Here is a 24463-nt window from a genome sequence, read left to right on the forward strand (position 1 = left end):
TTACAAAATGGCCGCCAAAATCGGCAAAATTTCAACATTGTTCGATTTCAATGAAAATTGATATTTAGGGTAAACATTACATTCCAAATTCAATGGCGGCTTCAGATTTTGTCTAAAAGCTGCCATTTCTTTTCAAAATGGCCACAAAATTCAGTGGCGGCTACATTATTTGACTAAATTTGACCATTTGTCGGTTTTGGCAACTTTTGCGTTTTGCTTGCAAGCTAAGTATCACTTGTCTTTTAATAGTTCAAAAATTGATAAGAAGGTTAACCTTTTGAAATGACAAATACTTCCCAGTCCGGCGACCATAGATATTACGGGTCCTTGAATTGAATAACCCACTTCAATTTTATTTGCATTACCACAAATACATTTAGTCTATCTGATCTCAAGTGTCGAAGTTGGGCCAAACCGTACATGTTATCCCATAACATTCTTCCTTATAGCTGTAACTGTCGTAACTTTGTACTATTTATATGTCTTCATAAATCACTTGTACATTATAAAAAATCAATATACCAAACACATTTGTAAATTCCTAAAACGAAACAAAAGTAAATAAGTAATCTAGGCTCCATTTTAACTAGAAGCATGGACAAGGTGCAACGGTAGTGTAAGCGTCATTTGCTTTTGTAGAAGCACCAACCTAGTTACTCATAAAATGTCACGAAATTCTCCTTAATTGTTAAATTGGACGTTGTTAGACATCTTCTTTTGTCGTGACGTGACTTTCTTTTCATTGATTGTCGTATTTAAGTATATTTTTATGTAGAATATATATAAAAGCAGGGGAATTGATTTTGTTTTGCTGCAGGTTCAAAATGAAAACATAACGGATGACAAATATTCCTTTTGGAGCACCAAACAAACATTGGTAATAGTACTTATGAGGTCTGTGATCATAGATAAAAGTATCAAGACATTCAAATATGGATTTGATTTTTAAGGAATTTCATTTAACATGACACAGAATAACCAATGAATTCGAACAAATATGTGTGACGAACATCTGTTTCTGTGTTTATGTGATGGCATTTGTTATCATATTAGACGGTAGGAATATTTTTGTTCTCAGAACAAGTAGAAATATCGATGTTCAAACAAGAAATGCAAACATGTAAGTAGCAGGTTTCAGACCAAAAAAAAAAACACTTTTGAAGTAGAGAGTAGCTGTGCATAATTTTTGGGCAACAGCTAAAAGAGGATAAGAAGTAATACCGAGATAAAAGACAACATTGGAAACACTAGACGTACAACCTGCTATACAAGACAAAATTGGGAACACGAGATATAAATCAACATTGTGAGCAATGGAGGTTCAACCGAGATACAAGACAACATTGGGAATGCTAAAAATTCAACCGAGATACAAGGTAACATTCGGAATATTAGGAAAACAATCCAAAATAAAAGACAAGTTGGGAACACTAGAAATAAAACCCGAAATACAAGACAAAATTGGGAACACTAGACAAATAATCCGATCCGAAAAACAAGACAACATTGCCGACAATAAAAGTTCACCCGAGCTGCAAAATAACATTGGGAACACTAGAAATACAACTGAGATAAAAGACGACATTGGGAACACAAGAAATACAATCCAAGATACAAGTCAACATTGGGAAGAGTAATCAAGGAACCCAAGGTTATAGCGGTAATCAAAAGAATGCAATCCAGGAACAAAGACCAGACATGGAATACAGACATATACAACAAAGAACATATAGTAACTAAAATCATACATAAAAAGTAACAAAAGCAAATGAGCAACTCGGACTCCACCAGTTCATGATTACGACCATAAAACTTCTGTAGTGATGAAATCAATCTTGTAGTAACATAACCCTGTTCCAGAAGCCTATTTGTTAGAGTTTTGGCGCGATACAAAAAGTCTGCGTAGTTTCGGCAAGCTCTGGCATAACATATGAGTTGTGATATGAACACTCCATACACAGGTGCTGAAGGGATGTTGCCACAGATGAAAGGAAAGGTGACAATTCTGAATGAAAAGCCACACGTTTGTCGTAAAACTTGGTCAATAGTTTTCCTTTACCATCGATTTCTAAGTGTAGGTAAAGATATGAGGCTGATTTCACAGTGTCTGTAGTATCCTTTATCTCAAGTTCTTTGGGGTAGATGCGATGTATCAACTCCCCGAAATTAGGATTGTTTAAAGATAATACGTCATCTGTATGGCGGAAACTGAGATTAAAGGATCTAGCTAAACGATATTCTTTCTTTCGGATCAGATCAGCTATAAAGCCAGCCCCATAAGAGTAAAGGAAAATGTCAGCAAGTAAAGGAACACAATTTGTTCCCATTGGAATGCCGACCGTTTGTTGAAAAACACGTCCACCACACTGGACAAATATGTTGTCGATTAAAAATTCCACATTTGCATTTTGTAAACATCTTCCTGTGTATATTTGGAAGATGATTTGGAATTATTTCTTACAAAGTTTGAGGAATCTCTACCAAGAACTATATATTTGTATCTAGGTGTACCATCTTTGAAAAAAACAACGATGTACAATGTTTTTAAGTCAAGATGTTAACTGAGTATGGGGAATAGAAGTATGCAGTGTTGAAAAATCTTAGGTTTTAATGTTATTATATTCAGATAATAGTCTTGAACTGATTGTCTCCAAAAGATCTTTCGAATTTCCACATTGAATTAATACCACTACGGTAGTAACAAGTATTGTGGTAGGACTGTAGACCGCAATACAAGCCGAAATACAAGACAACACTGGAAACACTAGAAATACAACCTAAGATACAAGTCAACATTGGGATAACTGAAAATGCAACCCGATATACAAGACAACATTCGAAACACTAGAAATACAACCTAAATACAAGACAACATTTGAAACAAAAGAAGTACGGTCCCTGTATGGGATAAACTCCCACTTGCCCCACCCCCCATTCCCCATTGACCCATACTCCATTGCCCCATTACCTTATTCCCTATGGCCCCATTTCCTATTGCTCCATCCCCTATTGCATCGACTTATTTCCCGTTGTCAAATGCCTTTCCCCATTTCGAAAATAAAAAGTAAAGTAAATGTTTTATCAAACACATATAATGGATAAGGATGCAAAAATTTTTGTGCAATCAATATTGTTTTTAGAATCTTGCCGGCAAGTTCGAGAATTACCGAAATCACGCGATATTTGCATTATTAACATATATCATCGCCACTCCGAGCTGCATGAGAAATAATCATGCACAATATTCTTAAAAATATAGATATATGTATAAATTGTGAATGAATTTGATTTCTAAAATGACTTAAAAATGTTAAAATTGTTCGGATAAGGTTTTTGTTGATTGTTTTTATACATATATTTCAAACCAAATTCTTGAACATGAGATATTCTTCCAAATTAAGTGAGTGCTAACACTTAATATTACCTTAATAGTCTTAACTAATTGTTTAAAATGTTAAAATTTTGAAAATAAGCATTATATAGGGGCTCTGATACATTTATTTCAATCAAATTTCTCAAAAATGACATATTCCTGCAAATTATAACGGTGTAAACAATTGTAATAACAATAATGGCGCAAAATTATTGTTAAAAATATCAAAACGGGCAGTATTTGTATCCGGTTGACGGTTGCGACACTCAACGGGTCATAGTTTTCCTTTCCTCGTTTGTCTACCCCGGATTTGACTTTTTATGAGCAACTCGGCGGGTGTTTCTAGAAAAGCAGAGGACGCTTACCCTACCGGTGCACCTGGTCCATGCTCCCAGTTTTTAGTGGAGTCCGAGTTGCTCATTTACTTTTGTTACTTTGTATGTATGATTTTAGTTACTTTATGTTCTTTGTTGTATATATCTGTTTTCCATGTGTGGTCTTTGTCCCTTGATTACATTCTTCTGATTACCGCTATAACCTTGGTTCCATTGATTATTCTTTCATATTTCAGTCAAAAATCTTCAAAAAGACATATAAAAATATGTCTGCATATTGTAAGGGTGCGAATAATTTTAATTTCAAAAATGGTCCAAAATTTGTTTTAAAATATCAAAAATGGCAATATTAGTATCCGGTTGGTGGTTGCCACACTGATATTTCAGTCACAAATCTTATTTGACATATTGTTGCAAAGTGTATGTGTGCGAACACATTTAATATGTTAATGTAAAAAATGTTAAAATTGTCTATATCATTATTATTTTGATGGCTGTAATACATACTTTTCAGACCAAATTCTTGAAAATGAGATATTGTTTTGCAAATTGAATGAATGCCAACTTAAATATCCTTACTGGTGTTATATTATTGCTTAAAATGTTAAAATTGTCAAAAAAGTATTTGTGATGGTTTGACACATCAATTTCAGTCAAATTTCTCAAAAATTGTCATATTTCTGCAGATTGTATGTGTGGGAACAATTTTAATATATCTATTAGTCTATATAGATTGAAAAAAATGTTAAAATTTTCCGGCAAATTTTTGAAAATGAGATATTTTTTTTTGCAAATTGAATGAGTGCGAACACTTAAAATTACCTTTATGGTCTTATATTATGGTTTTAAACGTTAAAATTGTCAAAATACGCATTATATGTTTGGCTGTGACATATCGATTTCAGTTCAATTACTTACAAATGACACATTTCTGCATATTGTTAGGATGCGAACAGTTTTAACTTCATTAATGGTCTAAAATTCTTGTATAAAATATTAAAAATGGCAATATTGCTACCGTTTCGATGTTGCGACGAACGACATGTTTCTGGCAATGGGAAGCTAAGGGAATAAACATTTTATTATTTTTTTAAATGGTCTAATTATTATTGCTTAATTTGTTTAATTTGTCAATATTAAAATCATACGAGTGTCTCCGACACAAAATTATTTCAGTATAAATTTTGAAAAAAAAAAAAATTTACGTTTGGAAATCGTATAAAGCGTGAGCATTTTCAATCAATAACAAATGTACTTCCGGTTAATATTTAAACATTTGTCAATGAATAATGAACTTCGACACTTGTAATAATTAAAAATTAATATAAATCAATCAAAATTATTTTAATTGCTGTCATAGAATTATGATATGTAGGTTGCTTGAAAAAAAGACAGAACAGTTTGTTTGATTGACCAATCAAAATTATTCCCTCGCCCCATTTCCCTATTTATTTACCCCATTCCCAATGCCACATTACCCATTGCTCCATTCCCCATTGCCCCATCCCCCATGCCTCACCCCCATTCCCCATTGCCCTACCCCCTTTACCCATTGCCCAATTCCCCATGGCCATTGCTCCATACCCCATAAAATGGGAAGTTTACATTTTGAACACTAGATGTACAACCGCGATACAAAACAAATTTTGGAATAGTAGAAGTACAACCTCAGATACAAAACAATATTGTGAACCCTTGAAGTACCACCCAAGATACAAGACAACATTCGGAACAAGTTCAACCAAGATACAAGTCAACATTGGGAACAATAGAAGTACAACAGAAATACAAGACAACATTGGAAACAATAGAAGTTGAACCGACATATAAGACAACATTGGGAACACTAGAAGTACATCACGAGATACAAGTCAACATTTCGGGAAACTGGATATACAACCCGAGAAACAAGACAGCATTGCGTTTGGAAATGTTAGCAGTCCATGCCTTTGACTGTATATCACATTAAAGAGAGGAAAGTGTTAAACCGACAAGTCTTATTAAACAGTATATGCAATATTTCAAGGATTACATTTGCCCTCAATTACAACGTGCGACAAGATATAATAGAAAGGATAAAACATAAAAACATGAACTTGCAGACATAGACGTGCATACCCTCACTTGTACGGGAAGTTGATATCGGAGAGTGAAATTCACTACAATTGAACCATATCTATATGAAGCAACACACAAAATGTGAAATCAATTCATCCATTGGGAACCGAGAATTGTTTGTGACGAACATTTTCTTTTTGTTATATCATTCAGCAAAAGAAATGACCAACAAAACAAAAATTTGATGTAAGAAAGTAATCAAGGGAACCAAGGTTATAGGTTGTAAGACAACCTTAATCGCTTAAAACAATATGCAATATGCCACAAATTTATACGAAATCCATCCGGACTGACGGACAAGGTGATTCCAATATACCCGATGAGTTGGGATATAGTACATATTAAAGGGAAAAATGTTAGCGAGTCAAAAGACAAGTTAAATATGGGTAGAGGTAGGTCAAAAGTCGATTACAAGTCAATATCACAGTAGTTACAATAACATAGTAAAACATTTTTCCCGAGTATCACTTTCTAACAACGGTTCGTTTGCATTGCGTATCAATGGTTTTTCACATATTTTATTATTTTTATGTTGAAGAAGTTATGATGGTAGGTTTATATTGAAAGAAAAATATTTGTGTTGTTATGCGTCAGGTTCCTTTCCATTTTATGTCTGTCTGTTTTTTGTCATGAGCAATACGCAGCTTTTTTACAACATTTTGCCAGCTTCTTACAGCTTTCAGCGATAAATCAAATGTTGATTTCTAAAAATGAGACAACTTGAGTAAAAATTGCACAATGAGATAAGTGACACATTCATTCCAGATTTTTATTCGAGGATCTTACCACAAACTGTACCGAGTACAAGTATAATGGACATAGTTTAAACAGCTTCCTTTTAACACCATACTTTTTGGCCTGTACACTCTTTAACCTCTACATTTTATGAATATACAAAAATTAATATAATTTGATTTATAACAACTTTTCTGATTGGTTGGTTCTCTTTGACCACACCATTTTATTCTGTATAACCTGCTTTTGTATTCATGATGACGCGATGTAAAAAAAGTCCCAAACAAAAATCGTTTTACATTTGCTTTTACAAGTCCGTTTCTATTAGAAGCAAGAGAAAGAGGATGCAAAGTTTCCATGCGATATGATAAGCTTATGATAGACAGCAAGCTGTACACTTATGATGACGAATCTAATGGACAAGGAGCTTCCAAAAAGATAGGAAACAGGCCAAGGCCCACGGTTGTGTTCATATGTTCATGATTCTAGTTTTTTTGTTACTGAACCCTGTATAAATGTTATTAATATTGTTTCACGGAATATTGAGAGTTTAAAGCTTTATAGAGATCGTAACTCAATTGACCAAATACTTGTGTCACATGATATTATTTGCTTTATAGAAACATTCCAAAAGTTTGAAGGTGAATTTATAACTGTTTTTCCTGAATTTGAATGTTTCGAAAATTTTCGCAATGTAGATAATCAGACTTATGGTAAAGCTTCAGGTGGTTTACTTGTGCTGGTAAAGAAGTCACTTTTAAATTATGTAAAAATCAAACAAATACTTAAAAAATATTCAGACATGATTATTTTACATTGTCAAATGGGAAAAAATGATGTTATTTTTCTATTTTTGTACATCCCACCTGAAAACTCATTTTTTTATAATAACCAAAATACAGATAATGGTATAACTATTATTGAAGATGTATTATTTGAAATTCATACTGTGTATGGTGATATAGAAATTGTTTTAGCTGGTGACTTTAACGTTCGAACAGCAGAAATATTTGAATTTGCATCTGAACAAAATGATAATTATAATCCTGGTCTTAAATATATTTTTGGTAATGGCATAAACGAAGAATCAAACATGCCCAAACGTAAAAACAAAGACAAAATTGTGAACACTTTTGGTAAATCTTTAATTGATTTATGTAGTATGTATGATTTGTGTATTATAAATGGTCGAAATAATGGCGATATAGATGGCAATTATACTTATGTTTATTCAAATGGAGCTAGTACAATAGACTATATTATAACTAGCAATAGTTTGTTCAAAAGAGTCACAAATATGTCAGTTTTAAATTGTGATTTATCTAAGCATTTTCCTATATCTTTTGCTTTAAAACTTTTTTGTAATGAAAGCATGAAAACATGCACAGAGAACACAGATGAGTTAATAAAATTCAGATGGAATGTAAATAAAAGCCAATTTTGTAAGGAGCTTTATGATGATACTCAATCTGCAGAAGCAGTTTCAAATCTATTAGATTTACTTGATGTAGATGTAAATGAGAGTGTCAATTGTTTAACAAGTCTTTTGCAAACCATTTGTAAAAAGCTGGTTTGTTATGTATTAACAAAGGTGGTAAAAAGATGTGTTATCAGTAAATCTGAAACTGATGTTTCTTGTGTTGAGTGGAAACAATATTTTAATGATCTGTTAAATCCAAATACTACAGATAAAGATATTGATTTTTCAGACTTTGTAATTTTTTTTGTGAACAATCATGACAATAATTGTCAATTATGTGACGAGGAGTTATCTTTCTTAGACAATGACATTACTGAAGATGAAATTATATGTGAATTAAAAAAGCTGAAAAACAATAAGTCACCTGGTGATGATGGTATACCTGGCAAATTGTACAAGTGTTTGTCTACTAGAATGTTACCTGTACTTTTAACATTGTTTAATAAAATTTTACAAACTGGTGACTTCCCAGAAAGCTGGGTCACTTCTATTATAATTCCTTTATATAAAAAGGGTGATAGAAATGATTGTGGAAATTACAGAGGTATTTCTTTACTATGTGTCTTAAGTAAAATATTTATGGGTGTAATAACCAAACGTCTTACATTATGGTCAGAATTAAATGAAAATATTGTTGAAGAACAAGCAGGTTTTCGAAGTGGCTATTCCACTATTGATAATATATTTATTCTAACAAGTATTATTATGAAATATTTATCAAAAAAGAGAGGTGTATTGTACTGTGCTTTTATAGACTTTCCCAAAGCGTTCGATTGTATTAATAGATCAAAACTGTTTTATTTATTGATAAATAAGAATTTACATGGAAATATGATAAGACTTTTACAAAATATATATAGAACTGTTAAAGCAAGGGTTAAAAGTACAAATAGTTTAAGCAATAGTTTCAGTTGTAATACTGGTGTGAGGCAAGGTTGTGTTTTGAGCCCTTGGCTGTTTGCGATGTACATTTGAGATGGAGTCAAATGGTGGTAATGGAATATTTATTCATAAAGACTTTCATGATTTAAAGTTGTTACTCTTTGCAGACGACCTTGTGCTTATAGCCGATACGTGTATTGATCTCCAGAGACGTTTGAACTGTCTAGCATCATATTGTGATAAATGGAACATGACTATAAACATGGACAAGTCTAATATAGTTGTATTTAAAAATGGAGGTGTTCTGTCGAAAAATGAAAAGTGGTATTATAAAGATGAACTTCTCAAAGTTGTAAGCTATTATAAATATCTCGGAATCGTGTTCTCAAATCGTCTTAAATGGACCGTTTGCTGTAGAACTTTAATTAACCAATGTGAGAAGGCTTTAAATATTATTAAACATTGCTTATGTAAGCTTAATTGTAAAGATATGAACATTGGATTTAAACTGTTTGATTCTATGGCTGCCCCAATATTATACTATGGTGGAGAAATATGGGGTTTGGACAAAGTAAATGACATTGAAGCAGTACAGAATAAATTCTGTAAATGGTTATTAGGAATTGGTATGAAAACGAACAATAATATAGCTAGAGGTGAATGTGGTCGTTACGAACTTTTCACAAATTATCTGTGCAGACCTATAACGTACTTTTAACGTTTACAACGACTTGAATCCAACCGATTGCCTCAATTGTGTTATAAAATGATGTATGAAGCATACAGTCATGGGCGTAAAAACTGGTGTACAAAAATACAAACTGTATTATTTATGTATGGTTTTGGTGAAGTATGGGAAAATCAAAGTGTAGAAGATGAAGTATTATTTTTTGAGATTTTTAAACAGAGGCTTAAAGATGTATGTTTGCAGAATTGGTCAGAATATTTATCAAATTCCTCTAAATGTGAGTTTTATACAAAAGTTAAAGATGGAATATATGTAAATGAAAACATTCAAAGGTTGTCTTATAATCTACGTTGGTATCTATATATTCTATTTTATGTTCAAATCATAAACTTGCCATAGAAAAAGGTAGACATGAAAACAAACCACGTGAAAATAGGCTTTGCCAATTATGTAATTATCAAGTGGTAGAAGATGAATATCATTTTGTTTTAATATGTCCAATGCTAGCTGATATTTGAAAATGTTTTTTACCTTCTTGGTGTCAAAACCATGTGTGTACAGAGAAACTTGTAACTTTGTTCAAGTCAAAAGATGTGAACATATTAAGAAATCTCGCAATTTATATAAAAAAGGCATGGTTAGTTCGAGAAGAAATGCTGTCAATTTGAAAATACTTGTCAATTTGATATTTTGTATTATGTTTTTAATTTTGTTTTTTGTTTTTTTTTTTTTTTTTTGCAGATATAAATATTGTTATGTGTAATGTCTGTATGAGCTTATAAAGCTATTGTATAATATGTTGTGTTCAAATGATGTAGTTGGCATAAATTATTAATTACTTATTGTAAATTGGTACCGTGGGCTGGAGGCCTTTATAGTACAATAAATATATCTTATCTTATCTTACAAAACAACATGCACATAGAAACACTGGTATATAGGCCACCCGGACTCTACTAATAACTGGAGGTATGACATAGAAACACAGGTATATAGGCTACCGGTATTCTACTAATAACTACAGGTATGACAAAACAAAATGCAAATAGAAACATTGGTATATAAGCTACCGGGATTCTACTAATAATTTTAGCTATGACAAAACAATATGCACATGGAAACAATTGTTTATATCTAAGCCACCGGGATTATACTAATAACTAGAGGTATGACAAGACAACATGCACATACAAACACTGGTATATAAGCTACACGGGGTCTACTAATAACCATAGGTATGACTAAAAAACATACACATTGAAAAACTGGTATATAAGCTACCCGGATTCTACTAATATCTAGAGGTATGAAAAAACAACATTCACATAGAAGCACTGGCATATAAGCTACCCGGATTCCACTAAAAACTAGAGGTATGACAAAACAACATGCACATAAAAACACTGGTATATAAGCTACCCGGATTCTACTAATACCTAGAGGTAATGACCAACTGCACCGGTTGGATTAATCGTTGTTTGTGAAGACTACTAATAAGGCTATCGTGATGTGTTTAAATTCATCCATGTAAACCGTATCAATAAAATAATCAGAAAAACAAGATTTGTGAATAATAAAGTTAAAATTATAGAGTCAAAAACCAAGCATTTCTTTAACCTTATTAAATAGAAAGATGTCTAAATTAACTTGTTTGATATGAAAAACATGCGCTCTCCTAAAAGGTTAGTATGTAAGTATATTAATTTCAATAGCAATCTTATCTGTATTATTAAGGTTATTTCATGTAGGTGTTAAAAGATTCTAGTTTATTTTTCCAATATAAGCAGTTTGGATTGACCACTATTTCACAAATTTTGATTTTTATGTACACATCACAACCCTACACCGGAACTCCTACGGCCACTTTCGAAGCAGGTTGTTTTGGCAAGTCATAAAACCTATAATATACCTACAATTTCATTTTCAAATGCCTGTACCATTTGCGTCAAGTACATATTTGCTATTTTGATTTTTCCTGTTTATTTTTGTATTTTACTTGTTCATTTACTACTTAATACGTCCCTCCTATAAAGTCTTATAGCAAAGACAATACCATAATATCTTCGTAGAGGTCAAGCTTTAAGTAGGTTTCTGTATCTCGGTATTCATCGATAAATAAAGCCTTACACTCGACAATATGAATTCAAAAACCGAAAGCATTTACTAAACCAGCAAGAATATTACTGAAATAAGATTCCTTATTCAGAATGCTCGCGGTTACAACCTCACAAGTTTCTTCAGCATCGTGTGGTATATCACAATTTTTATGAAAATTTGTATGCATCTTCATTTCTTTCACTGATACCTTAAAAGATTATGCGTGTTCAGCCTTTGTAGCTAGAGCTGTGATATACCAAAACGTATTGCCTTCGCTCACCACACATAAAGATGACTAATACAGTATAATCTAGTTCTTGTTTAACAAAATATTTTAAAACAAAAATTAATTTTGAAAAAGAAATTACAAAAGATTTGGATACTGTAAGAATAAATTAGAAACTATTACTTTATTAAACAAAACAAAAACATTTAAAACAATATCATATCTTTTCAATTGAAATGAAAATGCAACATTGCTTAAAAGTGCATTTTACATATAAAAAATGAAGATAAACTTTAAGATTCAAAATATCGGCAAAAAGATACCGAAGAGTCAGTAGTGGAATAACTCAAATTCGTCGAAATCCCCCAAAAAATGGTTTCAAGGTCAAAACATAAAACAATGACGAACCGAATAAAACTGAGAATAAATAAAACAAGACGTCACACATATGAGCCGACAAATTGCACCGAAAAGTAATCGCTAATGTTAGAAAATAATCAGGGAACAATACTCGAGTGTTATCTAACAAAAATGTCAGAAGGATTAATACTAGACAGAAAAAAGACTCAAACGACAAAAAAAATGAAAGAATCAAAAACACGTTCTAAGGTACAAATGTAAATGAGAAACCCGGACTCCCCTTAAACAGGGAGCATGTACCAGAAGCATCGATAGGGAAACTCTGTTTTTCTAGAAAAGCTCGAATTGCTCGTAAAATGCCATTATTGGGGTTAACGAAAGAGAAAGATATGATACAGTGAATAAATCAATTGTGATGGTGCAGATCGATATACAATAATGATCCACGAGTTCATGAGGACGACCATTATTTATTGTACTGATGTCTTCAATCCTTATGTAACATATACCTGTTCCAGACGCTAATTTATAAAAAGTGTAATTACACGGTACAAAAATTGTGTGTAGTTACGGCAAGCTCTGACATAATGTACAATTAGACTTACAAAGCGACTGATCGTTATAAACGTTGAATTACTTTACAAACAAAAATATGTACGTCCACAAATGCTTCATATCTTAAGCGGACGGTTAAAGTCACGATAGTCATTACAAACGCAGCAATTTTAAATTGAAATATTTGATATCAGTTGATCCTGAACTTGATGAACATTTCACAAATTTTAAAATCAACCACGTAGTCGATACAACACACAATATTTCATTTGCTTTATTTAATAAATGTATATAATAACGCTCACAATTGTCTACATGGATTTTCTTCATATTTGTTCTCCTTGAGCTGTGTTCTGTTTCTGTTATTATAATACAATTTATGATTTTTTTATGCATTTTTTTATTTCATATAATATATACAGAAATATTTAAATTTGGAATTGTATACTTTTTGAGCTTTCTTTTTCTTATGTCATTTTCCTTACGGATTTGAAACGTTTGACTGTATAACCACTTTCTTACTTACAAATATGAGCAAATTATATTTTTGTTTTGTTTGTTTGTTTGTTTTTTGTTTATTTTATTGTAGTATTCAAATAGCATTTCAATGTACGACCTAAACATTAAATTATAAAGACGTACTAATTATATCTATGAAAAATATCTTCCCAAATGTTTTGATGTTTTATACGACGTTCGGTAATTTTAAAAACGAAATTGATATAATGTCTTACCTGTAACATATGATCACTTTCATAACAATGACAACAACAAAAAAATACAGCAATAGCCGAGACAACAGACACGAAAATTGTTATCGAGACTGCTGCAAGTCTAGTTGTGTCCTTAGCTGAAAAATATAGAATGGACAAATAGAGAATAGTGAAAAATGCAAACACTTCTGAAAGAAGGAAGTATATATTTGACAAAAGAAGAAAAGTTGTGAAATTTATTTTTCAACTACATCAACAATAAAAAATCATGTATGAAGGTCAATTTACATATTACTCATTTGTTTATTTATCAGACATTTTTTACTACCGAATGCTTTCCAAAAAACTTCGCAAAGAACTTCATAGATGGTCACCTGTGAGCTTATAAATTATAATATACAACAATTTGTGACAAAAATCCCAAATAATCAAACAAATTAATAATAATAGGTATTTTAACCTCAACTTGTGTCAGATACTAAATTTTGGTTGATTAATAAGTTCATGGTGGCACTCGAAAGACTTTTGGGATTTTTATTTCGAGGTAATATAAAAAAGCAATCTTGGGAACCAAGGTTATAGCGGTAATCAAAAGAATGTAATCCAGAGACAAAGACCAGACATGTAAAACAGACATTCACAACAAATAACATAACATAACCAAAATAACACATACAAAATAACAAAAGTAAATGAGCAACTTGGACTCCTATAGAAAAAAAAACTGGGAGCAAGGACTAGGTGCACCAATAGGGTAAGCGTCCTCTGCTTTTCTAGAAACACCCGCCAAATTGCTTGTAAAATGTCAAATCCAGGTTAGACGAAAGATGAAAAGAATACTATGATACGTTGAACAAATCAGTTTTCATGGTGAAGATGGATACAACGTAATGATCCACGAGTTCATGATGGCGACCGTAAAACTTTTATGCAGCAACATTACCCTGTTCCAGAAACCTTGCAAACTCCATACGCGGGTGCTGAAGATTGTTGTCTTAACTTATACGTATTTCATAGTTTTTTGCAGGAAGTTTCAAAACAAAACAGACTAACCTAACATAAGAAAAATTAGAGGCTATAGAAAGCCTGAATCGCTCACCTGGTCACCTTTTAGCCTTCTAAGCCGGACGTTTGATCCTACTGTAGCATCAGAAAAATCATTTAATCAATAAAGAGAATCTTATATATCAACCCGGTTTTCTTATCATAAGCAAAACCTGTCATAGTTATTGTTTGCCTCTTCAAGGGCAACAACTCCAACATCGATTAACAGATCTATATGAAAATTTCTGCATATGTCCGTCCCACCATGCTGATCTATTTTGTGCCATGGAAAATAAGCTCAATTCATTGGTTTTCGAGTTATTCCCACGAATCCTCAATTTTCAGTCATGGTGGCAGTGTTTTTCGACAGATCAAAAATTTAATATAAAATTAAAAAAAAAACCTTTAAGGACCAACATCTCAAATATTTGTCAACGGATATTTCTAACCATTTTGGCATAGGTCCATTCATCATGATGCACAATATAACTCACTGCCAGATGTTGGCTAAACATAACTGTTTTAAGTCATTTGCAAAATCCTGCAATATGACCCCTATGGTTAATTTTTAGTAACGGCGACCCACACTAGGTTTGTAAAAGATATCCTAAGAAATATCCAAGCTAAGTTTGGTTACAATATGTCCTGAAGTCTCAGAGAGGGCGATGTTTAAAAAGTAACAGACGAAGACGGACGACGGAATATGGAGCAAACTATTTCAATAGCTCACACGGCCTAAAGGCCAGATGAGTCAAATACACACCAAAGAATTCTCCAGTCGAATCATGGATTGTATATAATTAACTATCTAGTAGTAAACTCCGAATATAGGCAAATGATTCTAATTATGAGATTCTTCATGCTTAAAGCCGTTTTTTTTTTGTATGTCGAGAGCGTCTTTGCTAGAAAGTTCATACTAAATACACAACGTACTAAATAATACAGATCTAGATTACATGTAAAACTGAAGATAAGGAAAACAACAAGATTTCACACAATATACTTAAGCACTAACAATATGAACTGCCACAAGAAAATCTGAGTAACATCATGTGTTGCGAAAGGGTAAGCATGTCTTGCTTCACCTGTTATATTGTAAGTGGTTACTATCCGGTAATAGTCTAGCAATACTAATTCAGCTCCTCGACACCAGAAACAAAGAGGTTGTGACAAAACCAATTCACTCTTCGGCAATATCCTTATTTTAAACAGAGTATCATGACGAAAGTAAAGTAAATAAAGCCAAAACGATGAAAAATTAGTCAAAATAGACAAATTGAATTAAAAAAAAATTAAAATCACTATTAAACATGGGACAACACAAACTGTATATTTGAAAAAGGACTTTGTTCCTGAACTGTTAAAAAGGCAATAAATTAAAATCGTTCCAGCCAAAAGATTGAACATACGATGGTGACATAATTTTTCATAGGTTCAAACTGGTCTGGAGGTGGCGTGTGAGTTAAGTGTCAGTAGTACTTAGTTTGTACATTTATGTAATTTATATGCAGTTTTTTTTATTATTTCCGTTGTAACAAGGAACCCAGACCTTTTTTCAACAATGGCCAATGTTTAAAGGGGTTAGATATAACGTGTAATGTATAAGTACCTTTGAAATGAGTTTGATGAACTTAATAATCAACGGTCAATTACTCCAATATATACGATAAACTCAATTGCGGAGCAGGAGGGGGGGGGCATTCAATCAACATTCATTAGAAGTTCAACGCTTCAGCTATGTTTTAGCAAATAAGTAGGATTTTGTTTTATTTAAACTAGGCTTTAAAACTGTGCCTGCTCGTAAAGCTTTCTTAAAGGAATTGTCGGTCTATCCTGTCCCGTGATGACATCCGAATTCGAATAATTTTCAATGGAAAATTTTGGGGGAGGGAATTATTCATTTTTTACTTTTTGGCTACTAATAGTACTAATTATAAACCGTACGATCCATGATGAGTTCATGATGACGACCATAAAACCTCTGTAGTGATGACTTATATTGTAGCAACATAACCCTGTTCCAGAAGCCTATTTGTTAGAGTTCTAGCGCGATACAAAAAGTCTGCGTAGTTTCGGCAAGCTCTGGCATAACGTATGAGTTATGATATGAACACTCCATTCGCAGGTGCCGAAGGGATGTATGAACTTTAAGGTCGGCGATACAGTTTATATAAAGTCCTCCTAAAACTTTGAAACAATGTAAACTTTAGTAAAGCTCTACAAACCGAACAAGGGAAAATCACTTAGTTTTAACATGTCTTATACATTATTTATGTAATTGAAGTAACTGGTTTTACTCGTAAATCGGGTGGGCATGTTTACAAACATCATTTTTAAGTAGATGTAGGAATATTGCTATAATCTTCTGGGTGGTTTCACAAAAGATGTTATTATTATATGATATCGTCTTTTTCTTATCTTCAATTCTTTTTTGTAACTGTATTTTTATTTATTCGTTACATCGTGTTTGGAGATTTCTCTGTTTCGTGTTTTCACGTTCAGTACATTTTCATGAATATCGATGTATCCCAATTGACGCTTCGATGTTTTTAGGCAACGACGTTGACAGACGACATCGACGAAAGCAAACTGATATTAAGTACTTCTCTGTCAAAGAACCGGGCAAAATGTGTATTTTTTGTGGCACATGAAGGAAACAATGTAGAGATTGTATTGCCGTATCCAAGTATAAAATTTGATAACCTCCAGAAATGACCATCAAAGTGTTTGTAAGTTGTAAAATTTGCCTTTTTAAGATATTGATACATATAGGTCAAATTAAGTTGTAATGCAGTATGATGAGAAAAATTCCCTGCACTTTTCCCTATAAGTCACCAGTGCTTCAGGATGAATTTGAAAAGCTTTTCAGTTATTTTCTATATTTATTTAGTATATTTGAGGCAAAAAAGACCAATTTGAGACATATGATGTGCCACCCATTGCCTGATTCTTACACAGAATGGTGCTTAATAGCAAACAGATGACTACAGTGTAAAATTACGAAGTTAACGGTGAAACATAGGAACACAATCAATTATTTTTATTTACACTTAGAAATCAAAAATACACAAATCAGTGAGAAATTATTCGTACCATATGTACAGATTTAAATTTGACAAACACATTGACAAAACAAGCTGGCTTCTTATAAAGCTTTATTTTTATTATCCTTTATTAGCATCAGAGTATGGAAATAATGCATCTGTAAAATCAAGGACACATCAACGTAAAACTCGGACTCCTTCATTGAATCTTTTACTAACTATGCAATTGTAATAGGTTATCTCGATGCAACAATTCACATGAAACAATAATCTTATTTGTTGTATCTTTACTTCATATAGAAACCTTGAGTTAATTGTTAAGCACTTTTGGGAGGTTCCATATTGTCGATAATAAAAGAAATTTTATTTCGAACGAATTTTTATGAATATGCTGTAAGTGCAGAATAGACAAAAGTTTGTACTAAGTTCGTATAACATTCAACTAGGTACCTTTTGTATTTCATACAAGACCAAAAAAACAAATTATGTTGATAATTCGTAGGTTTCAAAAGTAATTAACGGTTAGAAACGAAACATTTTTTTGATAGAAGAGATATGTTCTATATATTTTTCGGCCGAGAATCACAGTCAAATTGTAATAAGTTTAAAAGTCACCCATATTCTGAAATTTTTTGCACTTGATTTGAAAAAAAAACTTATTCATTATTACAGGTTTCTTTGCAAGAGAATAAGGCCACATGCTTCGACAAATTTAAATTCTATTATGTTTATATTCGTTATGGTGTATCCATCTCCACCATGAAAACTGATTTATTCAACGGGTCATAGTTTTCCTTTCCTTTCCTAGTTTGTCTACCCCGAACTTGACTTTTATGAGCACTCATATGTTGACCTGCACTTAGAAATTGATGGTAAAGGAAAACTAGTGACAAAACTTTATGACAAACGTGATGATTTTTCATTCAAAATTGTCAACTTTCCTTTCATTTGTGGCAACATCCCCTCAGCACCTGCGTATGGAGTGTTCATATCACAACTCATATGTTATGCCAGAGCTTGCCGATACTACGCAGACTTTTTGTATCGCGCTAGAACTAACAAATAGGCTTCTGGAACAGGGTTATGTTGCTACAAGATTGAACTCATCACTACAGAAGTTTTATGGTCGTCATCATGAACTCGTGGATCGTTATGGTGTATCTATCTGCACCATGAAAACTGATTCATTCAACGGGCATAGTTTTCCTTTCCTTGTTTGTCTACCCCGGACTTGACTTTTTATGAGCAACTCGGTGGGTGTTTCTAGAAAAAGCAGGTGACGCTTACCCTACCGGTGCACCTGGTCCATGATCCCATTTTAAGTGGAGTCCGAGTTGCTCATTTGCTTTTGTTACTTTGTATGTATGATTTTAGTTACTATATGTTCTTTGTTGTGTATGCCTGTTTTTCATATCTGGTCTTTGTCCCTGGATTTCATTCTTTGATTACCGCTATAACCTTTGTTCCCTTGGTTACTCGTTCTAACCATAAAAGCCTTACTTATCATAACAACTTTTGACAAAATATTAAGTTTGTTGGAGCATATGGCCACACATTAAACCCACATGAAAACCTCTCAATTCCATGACAAAAAATATTGAAATCTCAATAGAATCAATATTTTGATAAGTCATTTTTTCACGAAAATGTTGTGACAGCGTGTAAATTATTTTTATTTTGATTTAGTAATTGTTATCATCATTTGTTTAGTTGTTTTAAATGGGTAATCTTAAATTGTTCACTACAAAAGTAGGTACCTTTATTGTTGAAAATAACATTATCAAAATTACGTCTGGTCTAATGCTACATTAATCTTTATTGTTTATCATATCATATCATCAAATTTGGTATGATTTCAAGATTTCTTTTCTGATTAAAATTATTTGAAATGATTAAAATCTTGATACTATGATGTTTCTGTGCTCGTTTAACCGGTCATGCATTCTTCCTACTTTAATCAGTATTTACAAAATTACAGTAACATTAATTAAATTTCAACTCTATCGTGAGAAACATGATAATTAAACAAAGCAAAGTCAAACAAAATATAATGTTTCCAATATTTAACCAGTAGATAAAAGTCCGAAATACATTAGCTCTGGTAGTAATAGTTATCTGTTGGACTTGTCCGGAAGGTGCTATCCAATTCCTTGACAATGGCCTTAAACTCTGGTCTCCTTTCCTGTTTCAGGTTCCAACATTTCTTCATCATATTGTAATGGCTGTACAAAAAGTTAAAATCATTATAACATTTATTTATTGCCATTTATTTTTTTTTTGCATATTTACCTTATTAAGTATCTGTTATGAATTTGTATTTTTGTCTGTCTTATGTTTTATTTATACTGTATTTCGAGTAATTTGTTGGTAACGTTGTATGCTTGTTACGTTGACGTTGTAGAGACGATGTAACGAACTTTTGTATGCAGTGGACATGTTATGTCTGTGTGTGACGTTTTTGGATGACTTGTGTCTAAATTAACTGTTAATCCGTGACTGTACATGTATGCAATGATGATGTTGGTGATGTATTGGTGCAGCCGAATAAACTTATCTGTGTTTACGTTGAACTCATTGCATTTTATGACTGCTCAATTATATTGTTCTGCTGCAACACACCACAATTCCGCTTCGGTATCTAAAATATAACTGTTTCTTCTTATACTCCGAAATTGTAAAACGATAACCAGAGATGATTACGTAGAATATATTGATTATCTATTCCCTTATCTATCTACCATAACATATTTATTTGTCTAATGAAACAAATATGTCTTTTGTATTTTTCGATTCAATTATATCAATTATAATGTTAGTGTTTTTTTTTCATTTATGTGTGACAAATACATACATATCCTCGCAGTACTCTGGTCTTCCTAGACGATGGCCATTTTGGATCTTGTCTGGTACTTCTCGGCTTGATATTCCACCATAAGGTGTATCCCCTGAATAAAAAGCAAAACATGACAATAATGAAATGCAAATCAAACAAAAATATTTTTTTAAAGAACAAATACAATAATAGTTTTCTTTCTAATACAAAAAAAACCCAACATTTTTCTATCATTATTACATAAATGTATATGTAAGATGTACATCATTGATGGTTTGAAAGATATGTGGCCAATAGGCATACTTCAATAGTTTACTATAAAAGCTTATCTACGTTTTAAGGTAAATTATTAGTACTCTGATGTACCTAGACTAAGTATTTCCCACATAACAATCCCATATGACCAAACATCGCTCTTGGTCGTTGCTTTTGCAGTCGATGTAGTACATTCTGGTGCCATCCACTTAATTGGGACTCTTTCCTACAATATCAGACTAGCATTTCTTATTTTGATTACAGTAAAGGAGAGTTTGGCATGATCGATATTATTTATTTTTATCATCAAATTATTACATAAAACTATTTGATTTTACTTACAATTGATTTGTTATTTTATTATTTTCTTACAAAATTAACAATTGAAAAATAGATTAACAAGGTTTCAGAAAAAAATGCTTTTTCATTTTTTGTTCTACTTTGTACTAGGGATAGTATTATTTGCTCTTTATCGTTATTACAGTGATCTTACAGTGACCGTGGTGCGATAAATGTCTAATGCACCGTATCTTCATTCTCTGTTCACTTTTGTGAGGTATAAATAGTGTTTAAACCATACCCTTGATGTATCATTTTTATCTGTTGTTTCATTGTCCGGACTTGGTCCAAAACCTGCGACTTTAGGTATGAGAGTAAACGGAAGTAAAATATTTCTAGCAGCAAGACGACGGTGAACAATCTATCAATTAAAAATATATAGAAATAGTTAACTTATGTTTATGTTCTTTGTTGTGAATGTCAGTTTTCCATGTCTGGTCCCTGGATTACACTCTTTTGATTACCGCTATAACCTTGGTTCCCTTGATTACTCTTTTCTTCACTTTTTTTCTTAAGTATTTGTTCAAACTCATTTGTTTCTTCAATCTTTTAAATTGCGTATATGTGCGAACTAGGACACTTTCGAAGTTCTTTTTTAATATATATAACTTGTTATATAACAATATTTTTTTTTCAGGATGTAACGATGGCTTGAAAATTAGATGTAACTTAACTGTCATCGATTTCTTAGTTTGATTTGCTACAACAAAAAAGTATGAAACGATCACAAATGTTTACATTACACAGGAAATATTGTAGCAAGTCATTGATATGTTTAAAACAACACATATGTTTATTTTGAGTTTTTCATATGTGAAGTACTAACAAAGCATTTTGTTGTTCACAAATAATATAATGTAAAAGATAAGAAAACATATGTTGCATTATTCCAAGTGTATGGAAGTAATAATTAAACAAATACTAATGTCTACCTTTTTGGATGCTAAATATTCCATTCCCTGGGCCACACCAAAAATCATTTGAAATAGTTTTTCTATAGTATCATCGCTGATTTTATCTTTCTTCCTGAGCAGCCAATCACGTAGATTTCCTTCTTCACAATACTCAAGTACCATATATGGACCAACTATCAAATGTTATCAAATAAAAAAAAATATGAGAGAGATGAATACCAATTACCATTAAAAATATTGACCAAAAAACTTTAAAATGATTCCTTCAAAAAGTAGAAAATACGCATTCTGACATACACCTTCCAGAAACTAAAAACCATTTCATACCTTAATCCACCTCATACAGTGGATAGAAAATTTACATCGATGTGGTTGAAAATAAATTTTCTGAGCCGTAAAGTTTTTTTTTTTATATATATATCTGCTATCAACCTCTTCCCACCGTCTCAGAGAATTAGTAATTTGTTCCTTTAGTTTATTTCTGATTTGCTTTCAGACAGATTGATAAATAAAAAAAAGTTGATTAAGGTGTCAATGCGTTGTAAAAGCTTTTGATTATGTTTTTTATATAGAGCATTAAAAATGGCGCTCATCATTTTCTTTTTGAAAAAGAAATTTATCGTCATAAAACACGTAAAAGGGTCTTCAAAAAGAGAATTATAGATTATTGACGTAACGTTCGTGTTTTAAATGTTAAACACCAGAAACTTAAAGATATCTTCATTGAGCAATGACATAAGCAATGGTCATCTCTTCTTCCTACAACATATATGAACGTAGCTATTTAGATTACCTTCATAAAATTAAATTATTTAACTGTCGTTCTTAAGTGAGCGTAAAACTCCAATCACTCAACTTATGCTTTTGCATGAGTATTTCATACGGCAGTTTGTTGGGTTTTTTCAATTGGAATATGTCATAGTCCTTATTTCAAATCAATAATTAGAGCGATATCATATTTATTTTTCATGTGCTATATTTGGAACTATTTTTTTCCTTACAGTGGTCGTTTTCAGTTACAGCACCAATAAATCCGAGAACATTTCTGTGTTGTCCGACATGTGTAGCAAAGAAATTTATCTTTGCTGTCATCACTAGTTTGTCTTCTTTTTTGTAATTCACTGTAATTCAAACACAAAAAAATCGTTACTGTAGAAGGGAAAACTTTCTGACTTCCAGAAAGTTTACAATCCTCACAATTGTAAAGGTTGAAACATGAGGTAAACATTACAACAGCATTAATTCGACTTTCAAATTCGCCTTTACGTTGTATCTAGTGTTTACGGTTTTATACTAGACAAATATAGGACATCGGATTTGAAGGCTGCAAGCACAGTTATAGTAGTGCGGAAATACGTCTCCGAACAAACACTATCTGAAATACTTCTATCATTTAAAAATTATTGTTGAATTCCACCTTTTTCAAGAATTTTATTTCCGGAACGGAAGTAAATGTAAAAGCTGTCTAGGGATAATTGATAAGTTGCCGATAAAAAGTAAGTATTAAACCAGTGTTCGATTCATTTTATTAGTACAAATTACTCGCAAATGAGTAACCTTTCCTTCACTATAAAAAATGTAGACAAAATTTAGAGGTTTCACTTCTCACCAAGTATAGGTTTTCGTGTTTGAACGGATATGCAATACGGCTTATGATAAGTTTTGCGTCTTCTTATAATATTATTTACAAGTCTAATTGATTAAAGGTAGATCATACCTCATACTTCAAGTAGATACTTGTTTTTCTCAAAGATGATCCTGAAGGAACATATTTTAGAATTTTAATGTAAAAACAAAGGTCACCGAACTTGATTTTGAGATAATTGGGCCATAAAAAGCCAATGTTATACTTCATTTTATATGGATTCAGCAGGGAATTTTCAATATTTTGCATACTTCTAAGAAAATTCCAGTACATAAACTTTCTTACAACTTAATAAAAAGAAGACTAATTTTTATACTTCATGCAGAAAATTGGGGGTCACCGACATATCAAATATAAACAAAACTAAAATTAGATATATCATAACATACTTTGAAGCATTTTTGCAGCAACGGAAGTCTGATCATTCTGCTTTGTGTCATATCTGGCTTTGTAAATGTCTGCAAATCTTCCACTACCTATTTTTTCCTCCAGTGTAATTTTAGAGTGTGGAATTGTCCACGTAGGTGGGCTATCAAACTTCATTCCACCATAAAGATATATATCGTCCATATCAGCTTCTGCATTGTAGGCTGAATTCTGTTATATTAAATAATTATAATGATTATCTCTTTTCTATTCTTCAAATTATTCATAACAAAATATAATCATACGACTATACCACATATGTAAATGCTTTTATTGATGATAGAAAGTAACAAAACGGTTGCCCTAAATGCATCATGTCAATTACTCAACTCCTCTCTCCACAAGGTAAATTGCGAAGAATATTTTATTGTTATCTGCAAGCCCTCATGTACAACAGACGG

At 32.1% G+C, this 24463-nt stretch overlaps 1 protein-coding gene across 3 annotated transcripts in view; it reads right to left on the reverse strand.

Annotated features, from left to right (window-relative positions):
• Positions 1-17631: 17631 nt before the first annotated feature.
• The window catches only part of LOC148630249 (uncharacterized), a 32830-nt gene continuing 25998 nt past the window's right edge, over positions 17632-24463 (reverse strand). For 2 of the 3 annotated variants that reach the window (XM_088564209.1, XM_088564195.1), the window contains 7 exons: positions 24026-24233; positions 22993-23112; positions 22010-22164; positions 21319-21438; positions 20850-20964; positions 20502-20595; positions 17632-19872 (listed from right to left, as the gene is read on the reverse strand). In XM_088564209.1, coding sequence (XP_088420335.1) covers positions 19743-19872; positions 20502-20595; positions 20850-20964; positions 21319-21438; positions 22010-22164; positions 22993-23112; positions 24026-24233 — 942 coding nt within the window. In that variant the 3' untranslated portion in view covers positions 17632-19742. Of the gene's footprint in view, positions 19873-20501; positions 20596-20849; positions 20965-21318; positions 21439-22009; positions 22165-22992; positions 23113-23708; positions 23750-24025; positions 24234-24463 lie in introns of those variants that run through there. The other variant, XM_088564202.1, reaches the window with a different exon arrangement.

Source organism: Perna viridis, chromosome 1 (genome assembly GCF_037379345.1).
Source record: "Perna viridis isolate PV_CMFRI_1.1 ecotype Kerala chromosome 1, ASM3737934v1, whole genome shotgun sequence".
Classification (NCBI taxonomy): domain Eukaryota; kingdom Metazoa; phylum Mollusca; class Bivalvia; order Mytilida; family Mytilidae; genus Perna; species Perna viridis.